This window comes from Mastacembelus armatus, chromosome 23, assembly GCF_900324485.2.
Source record: "Mastacembelus armatus chromosome 23, fMasArm1.2, whole genome shotgun sequence".
Taxonomy (NCBI): Eukaryota; Metazoa; Chordata; class Actinopteri; order Synbranchiformes; family Mastacembelidae; genus Mastacembelus; species Mastacembelus armatus.
In genome coordinates, this window is record NC_046655.1 from 7,435,504 (window position 1) to 7,460,496 (window position 24,993).

A 24,993-nucleotide genomic window follows, 5' to 3' on the forward strand; every position below is an offset into this window, starting at 1 on the left:
TAATAAAAAATGAACCCAAAGTAGTTATCATCCATTGCTGCCATTCAGGACCTTTTTATCTCCCTCAGTGGGATGCACTTTGTTATTTTATTTTGAAGTGTTACATAAATATTGTTTAATATTTGATTATTCATTTTCACCTGACACCTTAATATTTGCAGGGTATAAAAACCTTCTCACCTCACAACGTCTCCCTCCTTGCCACTCGCTTCTCACCAGCCCATATTTTGTGCCAAAACTGTGACTAAATCTAAGGTTCAAGTTAATACATCATTCCTTATGAGTAAACTATGTGCCCCTACTCCTCCTCCTCTCCTGCTTATCTTCCTCCTCGTTTTCTTCCTCACACCTCCTCGTTGTGATGAAACAAACGCAGCCGACAGCAGTAAAGATGACAAACAACTCTGTCATCTCATAATAATGCTCCAAATGAAAGCAAAGGAAGTAGGAGCATTGAAGTGAGTACTATAAAAGTGTTAACAACATACTGTGCATATGTTCTCTAAATGTGGGATATATGTGTTACAAGTTGCTTCCAAAGGTATCTGGCAAACACATTTAAACGTATGGAGTTATAGTTTGGAAATGGAAGTAAATCAAAAGGTGTCATTCCATTTTTTTGCCGTGACCAATAGTGTGTGGCTGCCATCATTATTGCACCTCCTAGGTTTCATCTGACAACAAACATATAAGTAACACCCTGCAGCCTTATGTTACCCCTCCATTACTTTAATCTCAGATGAATCCTCTAACCATCAGTGTATTGCAATTAGTATTGGATGGGAGGTGATAGTGTCCCACGCACCACAGCTTTCAAATGCCAAGTGGCAACAGAAGAATGTCTGGCTGTCTTGGTGACGCAAGAACGAGTGGATATCTGGGAATGTCGAGCCGCTCAGGGTGGTTGGAGACGAAGGCATGGCTGAGGCAAGGGGGGTGGACATCTAGGTCTGGAGATGAATCTGGCAAGGTTGAAGGTTGAGGGAGAGGAGCACGGGGCGCCGACAGCGAAGATGTGAAGGCGGTATGGAGAGATGGATGAATAAAATGTGGTTCCCTAGACCCAGGGAGAGTGTGGACGATGCAGTCTGTCAGGTCTCCAATCTGTCAGCAGAGTGCCTCTCGTCCCCTCAGGCCACACAACACGGCCCTGCCTCATTTTGCGCTCTCATCCACTCACATACCATGTCCTCATACACCCTCTTGTCCCCAGCAGTGCACTCCACTGCACAGTGATTTTGCCACAGGGATAAAAAATAGATTGTTATGTATTTGTCGCTCTCTGGGTCTTACTACTTACTACAGAAAATTACATCTTACATTTATGATTATGCAGATGGTGTCAAATGTTTGCTAAGGGTTATCACATGATTTCTGTTATTTTGAATTAACAAAGCCCATTAGCCTTGATTTCATTTTCAAAGCTACTGTATATGTAGTGGAGTTGCATGAAAAGTGGAGCTGCATTGTCATCTGCTGGAAGAAATGTAGCATTGCACTTTATATTTTTCCACTTTTAGCTGTTGGCAGACACCTACAGTGCATTCAGAAAGTATTCAGACACCCTTCACTGTTTCAGTTTTGTTATGTTGTAGCCTGAAGCTACATTTGTTTTCTCATTAATCTCAGTGCCACATAATGACAAAGTGAAAACTGAATTTTAGGAATGTTTGTAAATGTATTAAAAAGAAAAAAACTGAAATTTCATATTTACATAAGTATTCAGACCCTTTGCAACAACACGTGAAAATTAGCTCAGGCACCTCCCATTTCTCTTGTTCTTTGCTGAGATGTTTCTACACCTTGATTGGAGATCACCTGTGGTAAATTAAACTGATTGGACATGATTTGGAAAGGCACACACATAGAAGACTAGCTGGCAATGCATATCAGAGCAAAAACCAAGCCATGAAGTTAAAGGAACTCCCTGCAGAGCTCAGAGACTGGATTGTTGATTGGGGAAGGCTACAAAAAAATTCTGCTGCACTGAAGGTTCCCAGGAGCACAGTTATACTCAAATGGAAGAAGTTTGGAGTTTGTAACAAAGCACTTAAAGGACTCTCAGACTGTGAGGAACAAGATTTTCTGGTCTGATGAAACCAAGATTGAACTGTTTGGCCTCAATTCTAAGCATTATGTCTGGAGGAAACCAGGTACTTCTCATCAGCTGCCCAATACATCCCCACAGTGAAGCATGGTGGTGGCAGCATCAGGCTGTGGGGGTGCTTTTCAGCAGCACGGACTGGGAGACTGGTCAGGGTTGAGGGAAAGCTGAATGGAGCAAAGTATAAGATATCCTTAATGAAAAGCTGCTCCCCAGCTCTCAGGACCTCAGTCTGGGCTGTAGGTTCACCTTACAACATAACAACAACCCTCAGCACACAGCCAGGACAACACAGGAGTGGCTTAGGGACATCTCTGTAAATGTACTAGAGTGGCCCAGACAGAGCCCTGAGTTGAACCCTGTTGATCATCTCTGGGGAGACCTGAAAATGCCTCTCCACCAACAGTCCCCATCTAACCTGACTGAGCTTGAGAGGATTTGCAAAGAAGAATGGCAGAAAATCCTCCAATCCAGGTGTGCAAAGCTTGTTGCATCATACACAAAAAGACTTGAGGCAGTAATTGCTGCCAAAGGTGCTTAAACTAAGTACTGAGTAAAGGCTCTGAACACCTATGTAAATTATTTCAGTTTTTCCTTTTTAATACGTTTACAGACACTGCTAAAATTCTTCTTTTCACTTCTAGGGGGTACTGAGTGTAGATTAATGAGAAAACAAATGTAGTATCAGGCTGCAACATAACAAAACTGAAAAAAGGAGGTGTCAATACTTGTATATCCAAAAGTATCAAGTCATGCATTGTTAAACTACATGAAAATCACTTTCATTGCACTTTTTTTTTTTATTAAACTCCCCAGATTATTTAACAATAGGGGGGGACCTGAAAATCCTTTAAAGTTTGAATGACTAATATCTGAGTACAGAAAGCATGTGTCAAATACTGATACAGTAATGCACTCCTTAGAATATCTCTCACATGATCTTAAGATCCTATTATAGCTTGCCCCTCTAACCTCACATACACACAGAAACACATACCAACACACAAAATCCTGTATACACACTGCAATGTGAGAAGGCGAACCAAGATAGTGTCAACGCACTGTATGATGATAGGCTCTCATTTTAGTTTAGACTTGTCTCACAAAGTTCAGGGTGTGATCTACAGACTCAATTAACTTGCCTTCCTCTGCCACCCTAGGGACACTAGGTGATCTGATATGAACCAGGCTGAAAGCTAAAAAATATCACTTCTATTTCAGGTCATGGATGGAGTTTTAGCATGAGTTTCTTAAAAACTGTTAATGAGCTGAGAATTAAAATTTCCCACTGCTAATGTAGTGAAGTTATTCTGACCTGTACTGCTCTGTATTATCATTTGTGTTAAGAAAATGAACACTGTTTTATGTATTTTGTAGATTCCAGTTTATATTTTTACACGTTAATGTTTTTACTATTGACAATCAGCTACGGACTGATACATTAGAAAACAAACATGATTTTTGGAAGTTAAAGGTTCCCAACAGCCACTGCACTTCTCTCTCACTGCCATTTGGGTTTTTGAAACCTGTAACCCTATCCTTCCCCCTAGTGCAGCACTGATTAATTTATAATCCTTCCATGTTGACATGTGAGTTAGTCAATAATAAAAGAAGCAGCTTCGCATCTCCGGATAACCTCGGCTCATCGAGATTCTGTCCTTGTTTCTTACTTTCTTCCGGTCACTGTGGCTTTTTGTGTGCATACACTACAGTACTTGTAGAGTAGCCCTCTGCTGTGCCAACACTGGCTTTTGGCCAGTTTACTAAAGGTGCCAGCATAGGATTGGAGCCAGTTTACAAAAGGTCATCATACTCCAGACGGGTTCAAGTGACTTCTACTCAAGTGCAGTGTCAATCAACCCACCACTTTATTGTGCAGTGTTACAAAGTGAGACCTCTCTGCATTGTGGCACTCCAGCACACAATATGAGTGTTACAACAGACTTACCAGTAATAATAAGTGTAAAGATAATAGTGTATTATATTGTAAAAATCCAACAGCTTAACTTTACCTAAAACGTATTTTAATACAAACTAAAATTTTTTTTTTCTCTATTTATGCTTCTTTAGGTTTGGACATGGGTGCATCTGGCACATTGTCATCCACCAGATGTTTCCCGGAGTGTTTTTCTCGATTTTTTTTAAGGTGGGCAAAAAGACGTGTGAGTATACTCCACTAACAGTGTAGTTGTCAATGAATCTGAATAATTAAGTTGAACATAGACAAATCATAATTGTGTTTCCTGTAACTAAAAAAATACAATCATTTTTCATTCCATCACATAAATCTCCTTAAATAGTGTGTATTCATCCATTCAAGATGAGTTTCCCCTCAGGGATTAATAAAGTCGATCTGATCTTATCTTTGGAAAGGCATCTGGTGAGAGTTTTGAGCTGGATATTACAATGTTAAAAAGGTTGCATTTTATCCTATGGTATTACAAACCATGTGATAAAGCTCTTTTAGTAAGTCACTAGTAAGTCACAAGTGAGTCACAAGACGCAGCAGGGATGAAACTGGTTATATGATAGGTAAATTTGACTTAAATCCAACTCCTGTCAGCAGGCACTAAAATTGAAAGGGTAGTTTGCTTCTTAGAAACAGAGGAAAGGAAAGTCGTATGTTCGCTTTAAAGACTTACTGCTAAGGTTCAGAGAGGTTATTTATTTGATAATCAACATGCAGTGATAAAAATGTAATATCACATAGCACTACAGAAATGTTTGATTTTAGCTTCCTAAGATTATATCCTTCAAACATCATCATTATACTTTTTTTTCTAATGCTACAAGTCTTGGAAATGACGAAATTATCTTTACACCAATCTTCAAATCCAAGAACAAAGCCCTGCTGACTGTTCCTTTGGCCTGTGGAGGGTGTCATCTCAGGGTCTGTGAGTCAGAGTCTTATCATATGAGTAATACTGAAAGAAATGGCTGTCAATGCACTGTCTGTGAATGTAGCCTGATTTCCAATTGCACTACAGGTGAGGGGGATATAGATAACCACAGATCAGACCTTTCATTTGAAGTGTGAAGTCTTAAAACACTATTATTGTCGCCACACCACCTTATTGTGAAGCAATGAAGACTGCAACTTCACAAATGTTTATGACTGTACAGGCAGACATTTGGTCAAAACATATAATTGTTAGTTATACAGAGGGTTAATTTATTAAATCCAATCTAACAATTCACTCTAACAATATTTGAAAAAAAAAGTGTCTTTGCTGGTGACATTTCTCTTGAGTTTTAGTGAAATAGATATTAAATGTAAAAAAAAAAAACTCAAAATATTTCTTGTAGTTTTATGTCATTTTAGTGTTTAGTGGATATAATTAAGTTTAGATTTTCTGACAGGCTGAGTGTCTTTGCAGAAACTCTCCTGATTTAGAAATTTATGGGATGAGGCAATTAAAGAGTCACCAGACATAAGAGGAAGAAAAATAAAATGAAAAAACATATTTCAGCAGGACAAACTTCTGTTTATTTTTCATGTATTACTCTAATCAAGTGAAGCAAGAAACCAAAAGTATCACTGAAGTGGGTGTAATAGGTAGACACAGGTATACAATGGGTTGCAACTCAATAAAGGTTGGGAATCACTAAACGAAATTAACTTAGAGATAGAAAAGAAATATAAAAACACACACACTACAGGTGGTGTGTGTAGCATTTTGTTTTATTGTACCCATTTCTTTGGCTTATGATCACCTTGACAATGGTCTCACCAATCTGAATATACAGTATGAAAATATAAAGATATGAAAGAAATTACATTAAAGTCACCAATGTGCTATTTAAAAATGCTACACACAACACTTTTTAACACACTTATCTTATCGTCTCCTTGTTCGACGTCACCCGGTGTGTCTTCCACTCATAAAACCACCAGCACAATGAAGAGATGTAGAGTGCAAAGAATGCTGGGAAATCGTAGAAGTAAACAACGACGAAGAATCCAGCAACTAAAAGAAAGCACATTAGCAGTCTAGTGACGTGACTGAGGATGTAAAATATACTCCACCATGAGAGACTGTCAGACTCTTTTAACTTCTCAGAGGAGGAACTCGGATGTTTGCGAGATGGTTGGGTTGATCGATTAAAACTCTCCTTTTCAGCGACTGCACAGTCTTCTGTTTGTCTATCTGTCTCCTGATGGGTGACTGATCTTTCCTTTATTTGGGACGAGTTTTCCTGATCCTTTGGAGAGCTGAGAGTTTGGGCTGATTTAGTGAGTGACTGCCTACTCTGAGCAGCTAAACTGACAGTGAGATCTTGACTGAGATGAGCACTTAAATTCAAATGTGTCAGAGAGTGACTTTGTTCTGTTGCGGTTAACGACTGACTTTGTTCTTGTGGGCTGTATTCATCACCGCTAGTCTCTGTGGTTGGCCCTAGGCCTAAATGTGGGTCTGTTGGTAATTCTGTCAAGGAAAATACACCTGAATCAAAAGCATCAGTGATGTATTTTTCAAAAAGATGGCAATCACACCTAATATCAGGTATATCTGCCAGCCTGCCCCCTTTTCCATCAAAAATACTGGGGTCTTTTTTAGAGGCCTGCCCTTTCTGACCAAACACCTCTTCCCAAATCCTTCTGACCAGATCTTCTCCAAACCTTTCTATGATCATTTTGTCTATTCCTGACTCTGTAACTTCGTGTGCTACAGTAATAGGATCTTTTGTTCCCTCTGACAATTTGTTACACTCAACACGTGGAGGGCGCTTAACTTCTGCTGACAACTCCTGTTCATTCACTTCAGCTGGTGCATTCTTCCTCTTCCCCCGTGTGTCGTCCACATTACCCATCAACTCCCCCATTACTTCTATTTTCAGCTCTCCAGTACTCACCCTCTCATCTTTGCCTCTCTGACTCATATCTTCCTCTATTCTTTCTAATATCTCAGGTTGGTGGTGAGGTTCTGTTGAAGTGTCTCTCTTTGTAACACCCTCTTTCACCATAACTTGGGTTATTTCACTGCCTACATCCTTTTTCAAAGCGTCTTGTGAATGAGTCCGTCTCAGCTCGTCCACCTCTGCGGTGTTTGGGTTGCATACATTTGTGGGAAAAGGTCTGAATGTGTCATGGTCGCTATGGGAGATCTTTCTGCTTCCCCTTGCCTGTGATGATGGGTTTATTTCCTGTTGCTCCCAAATTATTTCACCACAACTCAACCTTTGACTTTCCTCATTCTGATTTGAGACTAATACATGTTTACTGGTTTCTGATCTCAGTACATTTTCCTCCAGTTGGGTCAGTGTTGAGTCCTCCTCCTCTTTCTGAATGCACAGTTCATCTCCTGCTTGAACTGGATCCAACTTTGGATTATGTATTTCTGAAGTTAGTGATGTGTTTCCCCCCTGCAGGACTGATGAATTTGGTTGTAAAGCTTTATTACGTAGCCATTCTTCCTCAACGTCACCAATTAAATCCTTTGTTTCTTCTCCTGTCGTACAATAGAAAGTTCCCTCTTCTGTCTGTTCGAATCTCTCTTGGTCGTTTGATGCCATGTCTTTGTTTTGTGATTCATCCAATTTGAATTTATTTTCCATTAGTTGGCTTTGTCTAAAGTTTTCCTCACATGTTTGGTTTGGATTGAATTCATCTGAATGTGACAGTGCAGGTCTTATTTCATTATTTTCATCTCCCTCACTCTCCCATAATGGATTTTCACTCAGTTTGAATTCGCTTTGCTTTTCATCTGTATACGTCTGGGAGACTGCACATGCTTCTGTTTTCTGTGGCCTAAATATCTCCTCTTCTGTAGCTACTTCATTTTCTGTACAATTCATCCTGATTCTTTCCTCAGCTCCTTGTCTGGATGTGGAAAAGACAAACCCTCCATCCATTGTCCCCTGTCTGATTGTCTCCCTAAATGCCAGCGTGTCATCCATCGCATTGTGTGCAGTACCTGTAACCTGCTCTTCCCTGCTGGAAGAAAGACCCTTATCCAGTCTTGCTCCCTGTGAGATGCTATCAACAGCACTGGCATTCTGAGTCTCTGGCATGGCTGTCATGTCTGTTGTCCCTGACTCCCCTGAGCTTTTTACTAAGTCAGTTGTGTGCAGTGTGAATGGCTCATCTCCTCCTATTCCTTCTGCTCCTCCTATTATTCCTCCTCGTTCTCGCTTCCAGATCACATGCTTGTGACACTCAGTTGAACTGTCAACAGAGCCAGAGCCCTCGGACACTGTCGTTGTCCCCTTGAGGCTAAATTCCTGTGGAGTGTCTGTTGCAGAGTTTGTCTGTGACCTTTGGGAAGCATCTTGTGTCACAGTGTTGTCATCTCTTGGGTTGCTGACACATGCCTCTGCTGACTGGTGGTCTTCAGTGCTCAGGGCAACATTAGCCAGTGACGTTTCTGACAGCAGCTGACTTGCAGATGAGGTGTGCGCATGTAAGTTCTCAAATTCTTGAAACTCTTGACTCCTTGCTGCATATTGGGTTTGGGGCTCCTTATCATTTGAGGGAGACACTGACGCTTCTGTCTGCAGCCATTCTGACTCTGGAACAGCAGAATGGTCCTTACAGCTTGTCCCATTAAGAAATGCCTGCCAGACATCAGACACCGGGGTTCCTTTATTAGTGGTATCATCTGTACAGTTAAGAAAGGTCTCCCACATATCCTTTACAGGAGGAGTATCTTCTATATTTTCCTCTGACGCTTTTGACAAGAACATTTTATCCCTTCCAGTCCAGATGTCATCCATGTCAGCAGTCCCCCACTGTGGCGGTTTTTCATCGTTCCAGTGCAGTGTAAGCAGAGGAATCTGATGGTAGGTGAGGACCTGTGGACTCTCGTTGGACTGTTTCTTTTGGTGTTCAGAGAGAACACTTGCCGAGTCACTCCATGGAGCTGGCATAGGCTGAGATACTTTCTGGCCACTGGCTGAGTCAGGTGAATAAGCCTTTGGTACTTGGTAGTCCTGCACATGTGCCAAATGGGTTCCTCTATGCCGACTTTTTAGGCTATCCACCTGTCAAAAAGGCCAAAGGTCAAATGTTTATACTTGAAGTACTTGAACTATAACCAGAAGATGTAAGCCCAGTGTTTTGTTAGTCTTTATGTTCAGTAGCTGCTTTAAATCCCAATGCTGGCTTCATGACAAAAAAACAATGTAATGGCCCAACATTTAATACTGTTCTATATGTAACACTGTTGTAATGGCATAATGCACTGTGACAATAATGCAGCCTTAACATAAACCAAGCAGGTTGTATTTATTGATAATAATTTGCATGTATTTTTAGACATGCCGGTGCCAGGTCAAATCACACTCCATATCCTTCTGGGGCTCAGTGCAGTATGGCATGACTCTGGCTCAGCTGATAGTCATACCTTTACAGAAAGAACACACGTACTTGCTTTAGACGGGATATTTCTTATTATTCCAAGTTTAATTAGAGGTTAAAACCCTTGAGATGCATCGGCTTATTTTCAAGGTGTTGTTGTTTTGTGGCAAGAGGCATTTAATTCTGGCTGATATTTCTCCCAGACTTCAAGAAGAGTCTGTAACTGCAAAAGCTGATAAATGAACCTTACTGAAGGGTTGTGCTCTTCACGGGATAACAATGATTGTATCTCTGAGCTGTCGACCGCCTTTCTGTCAGCCTCTTCTGTCTTAATCACGATGTCTGCATCTGCAAAAAGAAAGACAAACAGAACTCTAAATTGCTTGCTTACTTTAAATAAACACACACATTCATATAGGGAACATGCACACACACAAACATTAAGTATACATACCAGCCGCTGCTGTTGCTGCGTTAATGGTCTCCTTGGTCTTTTCCTCTGTACTTCCCCTCCTGTGGTTCAAATAAATTAAGAATAACATTATATAAGCTCACATGTTTTACAGTGCGTGACTATTACATTATATGACATCTGTTTATCAGATTCTCCTCATAATCTTATAATTATGATCTGTGTTTTGCTTGTTGCAATGCAGCGAGCATGTATTTGTGCCAGCAGCCTTTGAAATGTAGTTGTCAGCTGTATCTCATTTCCTTAATTCTTAAGCAAACTTACACTGAAACAAGTCAGACCAGAACATTTATACATGCATAATAAGGATGTTTTGTTCCTAAAGAAGAAGAAGAAGAAGAAGAAAAAAAAAAAGATTTTGGAGATTGGTGTCCAGGCAGATAAGGTACATATCTCCATCTCGACTCGTCACACAGAGACGTCAGGGAAACTTGGGTCGATACCTGACCTTAAATGGGCAATATGTGTTCTACAGCCCAAACATTCATTACTGAAAAGTTACATAACAGCTTAGTGTAAACACACAGAGGCCCAGTCAGAAACTCACACTGTCAAATTTCAAAATTTTCTACCACAGCTAATAACAGTTATTTCAGTTCTTTTCTTGTTTCGGGCATAAAAATGTTGCAATATTTTTACTTTATGAAAAGTTTGCCCTCATAGAGCCAATAATCTCCATTTTATTTGAACATTGAATACTATGTAAAGACATCTGCTGCTGACGCATGAGGGTGACGTGGCTTCCTTCAGCAGTGGCATGTTTAAAAAAAGACTCAGCATCGGATTCTCTCACCTGTTAGCTCTGAGACAACTTCTCTTGCTCTTGTAGTTTGTACTGTCCTCTTGCATTTGAGGCCCAAAATCTTTAACTTGTCCTTTCTGGTTGCAGAACAGCACATAGTTCATTTCTTTGTTGTTAGCCCAGAAAGTGCCCAGTGGTGTTTCATAACACAGACAGAACTCCACTCTGATCCCCTCCCTCCCAAAAGGAGGAACCAGAGTATATTTGAAGGTAAACCTGTCTGTTTTCCTGTCACTGGATCCAGGGACATATTCCGCAACCAGGTCAAAGGAGCTGGTCCAGTTATCCAGGGTGAGCCGAGCAAAAACAAACTTAGCGTAGCAGAGGTTGACCACCCTGATGACGCCACGGAGTGTGGTGGTTCCTGGAAGAAGCTCGATGCTCTCCAGCTCAACCATCTGCACTTGTAGCCTCTGGTCCAGCTCCTCTGGGGTTGAAGGGACTGTGAACAGGCAGGACATGTAGAACTCCTCTGAGGGGTGCGTTGCCTCTTTCTCAGGGGGCTGGTTGACCTCTGGCTCAACATTATCAAACTCCTTGACTGACACCAGGTTGAGGCCAAATGCATCAGCGAATGACACCTTCCTGCGAACAACTGGAGGTGGCTCCGGCTCTGAGTCCTCGTCTGTTTCTTCCTCTGTGGTGGAGCCTGTAGGAGACGGGGCCTCCGTTCCTCTCTCTTCCTGTTCCCTGCTTTTTTCCTGTTCCTCGTCCAGCATCATCACCCCGTCCTCTTTCATGGGTTGCATATACAGAGCCTCCATAATGTGCGATGGTCTGAGAGGCAGCTGTTTTCCCGTCCTGCCGTCTGTCTGGCTCGGAGGGTGGCACAGACCAGAGTGCCTCAAGCCTGGCTGCAGCGACACTGTAGAAGGGAGAACAGGGAGAGGACGTGACTTGACAGATGGAGTTCGGTTACAGCTGAACATTGTGAGGCTGAGCCAGGCCTATTAATAGGACACATATAGCTAGACCAGGGCAGCCCAGTTATCCTCTGTTATCCTCACACAACAAATAGACAATCATAGCTTTCACAAATTGCTTTAAAATGAAACTACTATTTGAAAGTACATTGAAAGTATATTAATATATTTTTCTACCTGAAGTGAGACAGTTTTAAAATCCAAACTAACCATATGCATTTTATCTTGACTGCCTTTGTAGCTGGGATGTGAACTTTGATCTGAGTGTAATGGTCTGTATAGTGATGCAGTATGCTGTATATTAAAATTGCACTGGTCGTTCTAATTGGTTGTTCACTTCACTGAAAAATGTCCTCTGTCCATTAAAGAGTGCATGTAAGGACATAGTCTGCTTGCAGTTAGTAAGACCCTGCATGGATTCACTGATTTAATTTAATTTTAACTATGAATTAAATAATTCTTTAAAATTCATTCTCTGGCAATTCTACTTTTTCGTGTTCAGTATAATAATAAAATAAAATAAACAGCTTTTATTGAATTAATTGATTTAAGTAGTAGATGGTCAGATGTTGGGTGTTTTATTTAGGACACTTCACTTGTTTTTTAAATAACAATAAAATTGAGTTTATTGTCTGAAAGCATTTGCATGAAGTTGTGCAGCAGGGTGCACTGCTGGTGTGAAACTGGAGCACCACCTTTCAGGCACTTTAGCTGACAAGTGTCTCCTCTGCTGAAGTTTCCCCGAATGTCATCCTACCTGCTGCAGGGGAGCTGGTGCTGACCACTGACCGCTGTGTAGAGACAGCAAGCAAAGAGAGAATTTCCTTATCGAAATCAATAATGTATCGAATTCTTGAGAGTTGGAATTAGGTTTGAGTATCTACAGATTCTCTCGTATCATGGCCATTAAAAGGCAGCCTTCATTTTTTAGGTTCACTGAATCTTGGAACAGAAGACTGAACATTATTGGGTTGTAGCAGACTCAACTCTCTCTCTCTCTCTCTCATTGTGTGTGTGTGTGTGTGTGTGTGAGGGTGTGTGTGTGTGTGTGTGTGTGTGTGTGTGTGTGTGAACCACCATCTCAGGTAGGAGGTTTAATTCAACTAATCCTCAGTGTGCAGTGTAACTATACCCCCAAATCCAGTTTATCTTATAAACAGACTTTAGTACTGGTTATACAATTCTTCCCTGGAAGGTCAGTGGGTTTTTGTCCTCAAAGGACTTTTTGTTTCATGCTTTGAGGTCAAAGAGTTTCCTTTTCACCTCATGAAAAGTTAGAGTTACATGTGTATGTGTATAGTGTTACTGCTACACAGCATTTAAATACAATCATTTGTCATGCAACAATGACTGTAGCAGCTACCATTCACACAAAATCTTTGTAAACAATGTAACTTTATTCACATTTACAAAGCAAGTGGCCAAAATACCAGGAACCGCTAACACAACAAACTGTAAAATAAAAAATAAATTGAGGAGAATTACTTTGATAGCCTTTACAAAAATGCTTAAGCTTCTGTTATTTTGTCGACCTCTAGTAGTCATAAAAAGGACATTCTGTATGTCTTTTGCATATCAGTAGATGGCAGTATATGATCAAAGTAAAATTTAAGTAAATATATATATATATATATATATATATATATATAGAAGCCAAATGAATTAGAAATTTCGGTTTGCATCTTTTGTATGATAATGAGTTCCAAGTGTGCAGAGTGAAAAATCTTTCTCTAAAAGACAGAGGACAGGAAAACTTGTTCTTCTGGGTGTGTTATTTACAGTGCTTTGTCTTAGCTGCTGTGATGGACAGAGTTTATTGCCAGCATTGGCCGGTAGGTGGCAGCAAAACCCCACAAGTCCTTGGTACCTGCTTCCCTGCATCCTCATCACTTCCCCGATTGTGTTTCCTCCTGCTTTTATTTGATCACAAATTTAATAGCAATTTAATCTGTGACACAAACATAAATACCCAAATCAAGAAGACTACTGTGTTAGATATAAGACAATCTGGTAGGCCTTTCCTTTTCATATTTCCGAATAGAACCACTCCTGTTTTTGTATCACGTCAAGTAAAATGACAGTTTTTGTGCATAACTAGGCCAATTTTAGTATATTTTGGTAATAGTCAACGGTGCCGCATATCCTGTGCCTGTCCACTAATGTGATGAAATAGTTCTCTATATATAGTAGTCTAATACTGCGGAAGGATCTGTCTATGATTCTAACAATATTAACTAATGAGAAAACGTGGACTACTCTGTTTTTTTTAGGGACTCCAAAATCTCTGGTCTTTTTAACCTTTTTTTTTTTTTATATTTAATTGCATGTGGAATAACACACACCAGCTGTGAGCTATGTATCTTTCATTTAAATAAGCAAACGCAAGCGTCTTATCAGCGTTTAGTCATTTCCAAATATAAACACATAAAATAGAACATTTTAACATGATGACTGTAAAGAGAATGAGACAAGATACACGTCTCGCGTTTCTTCCATTTTTAAAAACTTGCCCCTCACCCTTTCTTTTCTTTGCCTAAAGTAATCTGGCCATTCATTTCTTGACCGGTTTGAAAAAGACGAAGAAGAAAAAAAGACCAAAAAGAAGAAAGCAATCAAATGGAAGTACTGCTCAGTGTACTACTGGATTCGGGTCTACACAGGGTAAATTACCTAGTGAAGGTATGACAGAATAGGCTTACTTCAGTCAAACTGTGCATCCTATTATAGTCTTATTGTAATAAAGTCTTCATTTAGCAGTGTTTATTTGATGATATTTAGACTGTTATATATAGCTAGTATAAACATATATCATAACACTGACATACGTAATTGCGCATTTTAATAACATTAATAATAATAAAATATATTTATGATTACAGGTTAAAAGTCAGTTTTCTGTATGCACACACGCCTAGGCGACTATTAATAAGTGTAATTTTTTTCTGCAAATCTGTGAATTTATGAGGTGCAAGTAAAATACTTTGAGAAATTAAGGCTAATAAAAAAACAAAACAAACACATGTGACCAAAAATGCCATTAGGTACAGCTTACATTCAGACTTAAAGGATGTTGGAGCTGTAGTGTGTTTTGTTTCCAGATGATGATATTTACACAGTTACAAATATTTGCTATTAATTTTGCATCGATGTAATCCCCCTGCTTTCATTTCCACAACAATCATTATATATTTTCTTTATGCCGAATTATAAAGGTTTATAGTCAAATATTTGAGAGTAGTTTACAACACCAAAGTAATAAGAAAAACACATAACTTCATATGAGGATATCTTTTTTTGAATTAAAAAATATAATAACATTCGCTTTTTCTCTGAATGTGGAGTGGGCTACCACAAGAAAAAAGTATTTGTTGAAATATTAAAGGCAAATTATGGAGACATATATAGGTCCCCCCCCCCCACTTGTCTGACCTCTTTATCATAGGGACACAAGTTTCGGGCGGACTTATCTTTGGGTCGGAGGGACAGTCCCGTTACTCACCGGTTCAACCCTCAACAACAACAAACGATCTTCGAAGCGCCTTCGTTCAAGACGCCCCCCGCTCCGACACGGGCGGCCGCCGACAGACTAATACTAAACCGTGAACGCTTTGCAAACGAGACCACAAAGTTTTTAAAACCACTTTTTTTTTTTTTTTTTTTTTTATTGTTTACATAGCAGGTGGCCCTGACGTCACACGGGGTCGCAGTACGCCCAAAAATAACAACACACACCTCCGCGCACACAAGCAAGTGCCTCCCCTGGGGGGGTTTCTAGTCCCAAATACACTCCCTTGCTGGAGTACGGCTTGATGTGTGTTTGAATCGCAAGGAAAAAAAAAAAAAAAAAAACAAGCCGCTTCTTCCTCGTATTGCGCGTCATTCAAACAGGACTCGGTGTACTGCTTTTCCCTCTGTTGCATTAGTAATAACAGCGGCGTTGACGGGAGACAGCAGGAGAGAGTGTGTGTGTCTCCGGCAGCGGTGCCCAGCGGAGGAATATTTGAGCTTTTTATTTACTCTGCAGCTTGTTGTTCATTTTCCCTGCGTTATGGTGAACTTGGACAGTCACGTGTGAAGATCTCTGCAAGTACAGAGGACGACGACTTCTCACCTGGTGCGTCCCTTTGACTTGACCGTGAGGGAAATATACCTGCCATTTTTTTTTTTTTTTTTTTGTGTGTGGTAAGTTTTTTCAGCCCAAGAGCTTATTTCTCTCCACACTCTTTAGACTTGTTTTAAGCTCTCTCTGCTCAGCGCACAGCCGGGCCACAAGTTTGTTATCCAGCGCTTTGCAACTTGACTTTGCGACGCTATTATTTCCACCTTCAGCGTGGACTTCCTGTGTTTTTAATCACCGAGCAGCTGTTCACGTTTCACCTAGAATAGTGTTCAGCTTTTTCATGTCCACACTGTCCAGCATTTGCCCGGTCTGAGCGCTGAGCATTAAAAAAAAAAACAAAACAAAAAACTGTTTATTGTTTTCACCTTTAATTCCGTTTATAAATGCGACTTGCAGATTAAAACCCATAAACCATTTTTTATTTACCACCAAACGCTAAATTGCATATCTGAAAAGTCATATAAACTAGTGCTCTGTCCAGAAATGTGCAGAATTCTTTAATATAGTTGACATTTGTCCTGTTACATTTTTATTTGCTCTATTTGCGCCATTAACATGTAATGTTAGATCCTATTTGCATTAATGTCACTGAAAGCTGTTTTACTCTTTTAGTGTTGCTAGAAATCTATTGGTTATTGCTATATTGCAGTAATTACTAAAACTAAAGTAAACTGGGCAAATTCTATGTGTTGCAGCTTGTTATTGGTATATCAGAGATTAAATCTAAATGTCATCTTATTTTTTCTTATTTGGCAAATATTGCTGCAGTTTTTAAAATCCTGTTAGTCTTGGAGCTATGCTGCTGTCACCTTTGACACAGGGGTTGCATCTAGTTTTAAAAGCATGTTTTTGTTAATGCTCATGTTTTTAAAATGCCATTGTCACAGTTTTCTAAACAATTAAAATGCAATTAGATGTGAAGCACAGGCTGTAGGTAATTACCAGTTATCCATTCTGTATCTGCATGATCTATGTCTCATGATAAATATCTATGATTAGCAGCAGTCAACGCCTTACCGTGCTTGCTCGTTCCATTTTTATATTCCATCTTTTTTCGTTGTCCAGAAACAGACAGCGATGCTGGTGGCATGTCAGTTTTCATGATGACACCTAACATGATAAGCCTAAAATCTGAACTGAAAATAAACGTAAAAGCTCATATAAGCTTCTGCTGAGTTCCTCTGTTTCATTTTCTGTGTCTTTCCACTGTTCTCTTGCAATCACTGTGGCCCAAAAATCAATAGATGTGATTTTTTTTTTTTTTTTTTTGGTAAAGAAAAGCTAACAAGGTAGTGGGAGCTGCTGAACTCTTCGGGCCTGTCCTCTGATCAGCTTTCACCTCTGGATTAGCTGGATCGACCCTCCTTGTTCAAGCCGCAGGGTGCACAGGTGTTCCCTCTTCAGTTATGCAGGTGTGGGCCAGTTCCCCCCTCACTCAGCAGCTCTCACTCTTCAAAGGCCAAGCTGCAATAAATGCCCCTTGTGAAATATGTCAGCGCACAATCAGCCCCTTTGTTGAAGTGCCCCTGTAATCATTTCTTGAGACATGTTTGAAACTGTCCGTGCTGTCTTGTTTACTTGTTGTCGGGGTGGTGTGAACATTAAGTAAGGTCACTTGATTTTGTAAATCAGGATGCCTTTTTTTTCCTCCTGAAGGCAGTGGGAGAGATAGCGAGACTTGCTATTAGTCTCCCTCCATGGCTGACCGTTGTTAGGAGCAGTGCACTTATTACCCCGACTCTCCCCACTCTGCGTCCATTTTTTGATTGCTGCATTTATCATCGGGCGGTCGTGCTCTACATTATGGTAATAGGAAAATGAATGTCCTCCACAGAATTAATGTGTATACCCTGTCATACGTTTCAATCATTTATCAAAATTAAGCTTCAGCTTTCAGCTCAGTGAACACCGGTTGATGCATGATTTTATCTTGGATATGGAAATTGTTGTTTCTAGCAGAGCTGAAATAGAAAATGCTTTGTGTTTGTAATTTTCACTTCTGGGAAAACTTTGAGTGCATTTGCTGTGAATGTAAAAAAAACTGCTCAAACTGACGGAACAGGCTAAGTGCAGTTTAGAATAAGTCCAAAAACTGGATTTTATGCTCAGATCAGACCAGCTCTGTTTTGAATAATAATACTTCTTAAGCAGTGAAACACACTCACTCACTTTTGGATTAGCTTTTCAATTGCACATCACCCATCCCCCAACACCTCAGTAATGAAACGGACTGCTTGCTCAGCCCTTGAGGTGTTGCTGTGTTGTTAAAGGGGAGGAATGGGTAAGAAAATCAGGGGAGTGGTGCACCAGCTTCACTTTTCTAAACATCTCACCTAACAGTGTGTTTTCATATATTGCTAACATGGCCTTAATACTAAGCTTAAAGTCAATTAAATGGAAAATCTTCAGGTTTATTCCCACTAACTTCAGAGAAATGTTTCCATGACAACCTCCATGCAAGTTAAGGAAACCAGAAGTGATCAAGTCCTTTTTTTCCTGTTCCTCTTCCCTCCCACTTCAGTTGCCTTCCCCACGTAAGAGTGGAATTCGTGTTGACAGTTTTGGCCTTTAATGGCACTTTTGTGCCGCACAGAAGTATTTGTTTACCAGGATCATATGCTGCAAGCTGTCAGCCTCGGAGAGATTGACTTATTACATGCTTAAGAGGCCACCCTTCACACTGTAATTATCCACATCACAGTAATGATGTTTTGTGTGCCCTAGTTACTAAGAGTCTTGAGACAGCTCAGACTTTTTTAGTTACGCTCTGGGTCACTTCTTAAGCACAGCTCGACAGTGTTGTGAGTGAGGAACATTGTGACTGTTTGGCTGGAGAAACCTATGCAGGGTGGGGTCAGGGGATGAGGATTAGACGAGAGATTGCCGACTGCCCACACAAGGCTGAGCTATGACCTATCTGAGGAGAGAGTCAGTCAGTTACTTTGTTTCATCTCAGTTCATAGCCACATGTAGAATTTGTTTGACTTCGTTTTTATGGGTTTCATGTTTGCTTGGCCAAATGTAAAAGTAAAAAAAAAAACAAAAAAGACTAGTGGTTACATATTTAGTTAAACCAAAACAATTAAGTGTCAAAATATCCTGCAAAGATTGTTTTGCAAACATTATGTCTTACGTCATCTTATCTCGCTGTGAGGGTTATAAAGCCGCAAACAAATGGCTCAACTCTCACAAGCCAAAAAAGCTTTTGGTGCGTAACCTCAGTGTGTCAGATTCTGAAATGGAAAGGGACGTGTCTGCAAAATTATAAGAACAAACTTTTGGTTTGTGTACACACTGTATTTTTTTAAAGCTATGTAAAATAATGCATCCCTTTTCATAAGGTTTAGAATTCACCTCTTGGCATTGGAGTCTTAACCATGACCTTGTACTTACTAATTTCCAGTCGATCTGACACTCTGAGCTGCCATAGGTTTGGCTTGTAACACTAGATGACCTGTCAATCTGTTTATTCAAATAAACTATGTACTCATTTGAATCACAGTACACAAACAGCAGCCACAGACCTTCTTTCTGCCTCTGTGTTTTTTCTTTCCTTGCTGAGTTAACAATTGCATGTTTACTGGCTGGTCAGTGTGGTGTGAAGGCATGGCGGCTTTTATTCAAGTCACGGTCAGATGCACGGTGTCCTGGTGTGGAAAAAAAAAAAAAAGTGTTGGTTTTGGGGCTTTGCCCAGAATTAAAGATAGAGGGTCAGTCATGGTAAAAGGCAAGGTCAGTGTTGCTCAGACTGCATTCAGCCATCAGCCTGTCACTTGTAAACAGTCTCATGTGAGACAGTACTGAGGCTGTGAGTGGTAGTCGGGCATTGTTTGAACAGCCTTTCATGAACACTTCTCTGACTTCTTTTACTAATGACAACATAAGTTGATTATTAGTGAAGTTGTAGATATGCTGTACATTTGACAGTACAAGTGAAGTGAAGAAAAGCAAAGGAAAGTTCCATTTGGTCATTTCCAGCCTGATTGTCTCCAAATTGAAAACCAGAGTGTAATGATCTAGGAAATCATAGATTTTAATGTATTCATGACTGTAATAGGTGATTTTAAGCCACAGACTGTTAAGTGTTGATGAGTTGTATCCTCAGAAACAAACAAAGTGTGTTCACTGTGCTTTACATCTCCAAGGAACCTTTCCTCTTTACCCAAAGAGACACAGAAAGGGAAAAAAATGTTTATTTCAAACATGTTGTGAGAGGGGGAAAAACATAGGGAGGAACTGTGACAGTAACAGTTTTTGACAGGCACATTAGGCTGCAGAAAGAGCATCCAGCTCGGGGCTGAGGGCATATGGTGCTGCCTTCTGCCGGCATAGCTCGAGACCAAGTTACAACACTCGCGCAGGGTCACGGCTGTCTCAGGTTTGTTCCTTCTGTCTCACTCATCTAAATAAAAACAGGAGGAAAAAAGGAAGTGGGGAGGGGGTTGGGTGGTGGTTTTGGGGAGATTTAGCGGGCAGGGGTGTTGTACAGTAGCTGTGTCTTTCAGTAAAGGACAAAAGGAATGTTTCCAGTCAAGCTCTTTGGGTCAGGACATAATTTCATCAAAACGTAGAGGCGAAACATTTGACATTTTCAGAAATGCATCACTTTAAGTTTGTGTTGTCTCACAGCCACACGCTTTCTCCGTCACTGTTTTTTTTTTTTTTTTTTTTTCTGGCATGGAACGATACATTTGCATAAAACATAATAGCAGTTATCTAGTTACAAAGAAGTATAGTGTGGTAAGTTTATCTTCTTTCACCAGCTCAACACCCATGCTTGTGCTCTTGGATGGCAACCCCTAATCCTACTCTAAACAATGGACATGTTTTCACCACATTGACTGTATTAGGTTTTCTCCTGTGTAATGTGGAAAGGATGGACTTGGATAATGTGTAGGATGACGCATGGCTCTGGTCTGAAGACAGCGGATTGGTAGGAGGGTAATTACAGGCTACTGTGGTGCTTTGGATTTTCCCTGGATCACAGCTATACTGTAGGCCTTGAAGCTCAGCCCTGTATGCTCCTCTCCATGAAGGAAATAAAATGGCCACAACATATGGACTCAGCAAAACAATGGTTTATTTTTACGATATTTGATGAGTGGTTTTTAAATTAGATTGTCACTTCTGGCAAGCAGCAGGGCAGATGGTGCAGACTTGTGTGCCCATCAGAGCCTAAATATCTCCAGGCAGCTGTTGGTCATAAATAATTTTCCCTCCATGTTTCCTCTTCTCTCTGCATTCTCTCTCTTTAACACGACTTAGGTCAAGAGGAGTCAAACCTGTTACAACACCTGTTTCTGCATATGCAAATCTGTTGTTTTGTCATTTCATTAGGCAAGGCAAAAATACAAGGGTCCCTTGTGGTTGCAAATGCGACTGGCACCGGGCCCAGTTGGCATGCTACACAGCAGAAAGATGCTTGAGGCAGGGTGAGGGGAGGGAAAGCATCTCAGTAGCAAAGCACCTTAGTCATCGGATGCCTTCACATTACAAGTCAATATGTGTAGGTTCCCTAATATTCAGAGTCAAGGTGGGTCTGTCTAGGTGGGTAACTCCTCTCATTATCTTTCTTCATTTTTTGGCTCTGTAAAGAGTAGCTGTAAGTGAAGGACATGCTCAGTAGTAAAAAGCTGCCACACGCGTGTCTGGCACACGCCACGTACCCCCTTCCACTCTCCCCCTCCCCCTCAGTGTCCTCTCCTCACTCCCCATCCTCCTGCTCCTCCCATCCTCATCCCTTCATCATCTGGCGCTCTCCCGCAGCGCTCGCCTCTTAACCACATGTGCCAGTGCCGGGCCTGCTCTTGCTCCGGGGCTAATTGTTCACTGGTAAACTGCATGCTTGTTGGTGGGGGTCTCCCCTTCATGCAGACTCGCAGCTACAAAGCAGGGTGGCGGTGGTGATGATGGCCGCGGGTGGGTGGGTAGTTGGGAGAGGGGAGGGGGTGCAGATCATGATCTCTCCATGCAGTTTATTTTCCCTGTATAAGTCTGAAGATTGTCGGTTGTAATCCGGCCTGCGCTGTGAATGCAACAAATACACCATGAAATTAAAGGTTATTGCGAGTGCGTAATGCAAAAGCTCTGTTTGAGATTACGAAAGCTGTTTGCAGACCTGGGGAGAATAAGAAGGGGGTGCATGTTTTTCTTTCCTGTATTTGATAGTGCTAGAATCACCCTCTCCCTCTGATGCCTTGCCATTTTTAACAGATCTGTCAGAACACTTTGCATGCAGTGGAGTTGTATAAACCCTTAAGGACACTGCATTTAGACACACTTTAAAGCTGTTTACTTAAAGTGGAAATTGCTTGTTTTTTTTTTTCGTTTTCTACTTGTCTAGTATAACTAACCTGTGGCTGAATCCAGTGTAATCCATTGCAACTGGTTCTAATCTAGTGCTATTGTAGTCATTTTATAAATGCCTTTCTCAGCATAGACATAGAAGTTAGATGGCTGGATGAAAGATCTAGGACTAGTCCCTGTGCTGAGCTAATCTCATCTGATAACTGAGGCCTTCCTCCTTCTCCTGTCTCTGCTTTCTTTTCTCCCCATCTACCTTCCTCCTCCCTTCTCTGCCATGGCTTGGTGGGTCTGATTTGTAGTTCTACTCCTCTCTCACCGAGCAGACGGCATTAAAGCCAGGCCCCACAAGCCCCCTCTGATATGGGAGAGTTCATTAGAGATGTGCCTTTGATGGGCAGCCTTTTCATGTGACTACCGGTTTTTCAAATACCTTGATGTAGAAGCTTAAGAAGGCATTGTGCAGTAAGCCCTCCTTTTGATGCGACTTATTTAGATCTGCATAGTAAATCAGGGGGGAGTAAATAACCAGCCAGCAGATGGAAGCAAGGAGATAAGGCACCAGCGAACAATCGCATTTGTATTTTGTTATGATGTTGACAGCAGCTAAAATTCACTAATCTAGAGCCACTGATCTGCATTTCAAAGAAATCTCATTTAGCAGCGGGGAGGATAAAGTTCCTCTCATTGTGTCTATTTTATTGCATTCTTCGCTAATTTATCTGCCCACAGATTTAACGTGCAGGGCTTGGTGGTAGCAGCCGGCATCCGCACGTTGCATAGGGGTCTTAAATACTGTGAAAGCGGTTACGTCTAGACTGTGAGCTGAGGGTAATTACACGTCTGACCATGAATAGAATGAGTTTGAAGACTCATCTTTCTTCGGGCGGGCCTGAATTGCTCAACTAACACTGATAAGGAGCATTTGGTCCCCACAGAAATATTACTAGTGACTTTCCATAATGCCCCCCCTTTCCAACACCAAGGATGGTATTTACTTTTAAGATAAAGTTATTGTGTACAGTAATCTGACTTGTTAGCATAATGTCCTCTTTCATCACCGGACCCTCCTTTTTCTGCTGTGTGGAGGTATTTGTGGTCTGGGTCTTAAATAGTTTATCTTGACTTAGTGCGTGAGTGCTTTATGTAAATATGTGCCTATAGCATTATTAGGCCTTCGTGAATACTTGAACACGTTTGCCATGTTTATAAGTTGATAGAATTTACCAGTGGTTTTATATTTGGCATAAAGATATGTGTGGTATTTGTAAATCCCCACGAATTGGAGGTCATACAGACTAATAGCATTCCTAATGCTTTTCCAGTGAATAAAATATGACATCTGCACAGCCCAGAGGTGTTGTGATATTAAGGCTATTCACCAGCAGAAAATTTTAAATAAAGGACCATTAATGTGAAATAATGGTTTACATCTAAAGTACATTTTTAAAAGTATTTGTTTTTCATTTCAAGGTTGACAGCTTTAGTGCTCCTATGCTTCAAGGCTTTTTGCAAAACCTCATTATGTTTTTTTAGACTTTTGTCTATGCCGTATGTATATAATTCTATATTTCTCAGATGTTCACTATGTGGATGTACATGCTATAAATAAATCATGCAAAGCCCTTTTTGATGCTAAACTTGTCAAACATTTTTATGTCTGTTTTCCAGAAACACAGCTCACTGGTCGGTGCCCACCCCCTTCCTCAAACCCTCTCACCCCATTCTGAGTAAATGTTGCACAGCAATCTGTGCAACATTTTCCACAAACTCAAAACAGTGAAAAATTATAGCAGTTGGCATGTTTTGTTTTCAGCTGTGCTCTTTGAGCTCAGGGCTTTTTGTACAGTTCAGAGAGCACATTCCTTAGGATTCAGCAGTCGCTGGTTGCCCGCAGGGGTCACTGGAATTCTGGGAGAATAAAAGGGACAAAAAAAAAAAAAAATCTGAGATGAACATCCAGGCCATTTTGTGCCCCTCATGCCCCCAGTAGCAGATATTTGCCTGCACCACACTTCTCTAAAAGAGGAATTTATTTTTTTCCCCCTAAAGCTGTTAGTGTGATTTTTGTGCAGTAAAAATGTCAAAGACAGTCTGTTAGGGCAGTTGTGGTATTGTACACTCTTGCTATAGCTGTGTGATTAACAGAAAATCATCACTGCTAATAGTCTCTGAATTTTATGGGTGCCATAGCATGTGTACTTAGATGTAGACAGCTGAAAGCGAGTACATGAGAAATCAATTGTGTCAGGTTAACACTGTGATTTACTTGGCGTTGAGAGCTTAAGACCTTCCAGGCACGCACCTTTTTAACTTTAAAGAGTGTGATAAGTGTTTGTCTGTGTGTGTGTGTGTGTGTGTGTGTGTGTGTGTGTGGGTGCTTGGGTGGGGGACTATAGCTTATACTATACTGTATATTGCCTGTTTGTGCATGCACTCACGTACACACACATGCTCCTGTGCTTAACTGCAAAATCCAGGTGCACTTTGTTGTTCCAAAGTTTATTGCTTTCACCTACAAGTTACACAGAAAATAGTTATGCAAGACACGGTCTAGCCCACACATGTCCACACCAGCACTGAATGTGCCTAACAAATGTTAAAAAAAAAAAAAGAAACATATTTAGTTGCAGATTTGGACTAATGGTCTACTTAATGTTTTGTCTTATCTCAGATAGTTGTCATCGCCGGACTCCTTCCATCCCTGTGTGACGGACCACAACAAGAAGTTCTCTGCCTCGGGGTAAGTACTTGAACATGGTTCATTCATATCCATCTGTCAAAGAATCCTTAACCTTGAGACCGATTAGAGCAGCATAAACAGTATCTTTTCAAGGATCAGTCTCAAAATTCGCATGACCTACTGTATATTCTCAAAATGATTCATCTTTAAAGATAAAACTCTTTTAAGGAACGCAGTTTTGATTTGAATAAAAATCTGAAGAAATTTAGTTTTATTACCGAGACACTGA

At 40.7% G+C, this 24,993-nt stretch overlaps 2 protein-coding genes across 3 annotated transcripts in view; one reads left to right on the top strand and one right to left on the bottom strand.

The window, feature by feature from the left end:
* Positions 1-5,579: 5,579 nt before the first annotated feature.
* ppp1r3aa (protein phosphatase 1, regulatory subunit 3Aa) lies at positions 5,580-11,535 on the bottom strand. The gene is made up of 4 exons (XM_026327383.2): positions 10,667-11,535; positions 9,856-9,914; positions 9,652-9,749; positions 5,580-9,085 (listed from the first exon to the last, which is right to left on the bottom strand). Exons 1-4 carry the CDS (start codon positions 11,437-11,439, stop codon positions 5,939-5,941), a joined length of 4,077 nt encoding a protein of 1,358 aa, XP_026183168.2. The 5' UTR covers positions 11,440-11,535; the 3' UTR covers positions 5,580-5,938.
* Positions 11,536-24,715: 13,180 nt separating this feature from the next.
* foxp2 (forkhead box P2) overlaps positions 24,716-24,993 on the top strand; it is an 89,025-nt gene continuing 88,747 nt past the window's right edge. For both annotated transcript variants that reach the window (XM_026326756.1, XM_026326757.1), the window contains exon 1: positions 24,716-24,764. The gene's annotated coding sequence lies outside the window, so the exon portion shown is untranslated. The remainder of the gene's footprint in view (positions 24,765-24,993) is intronic.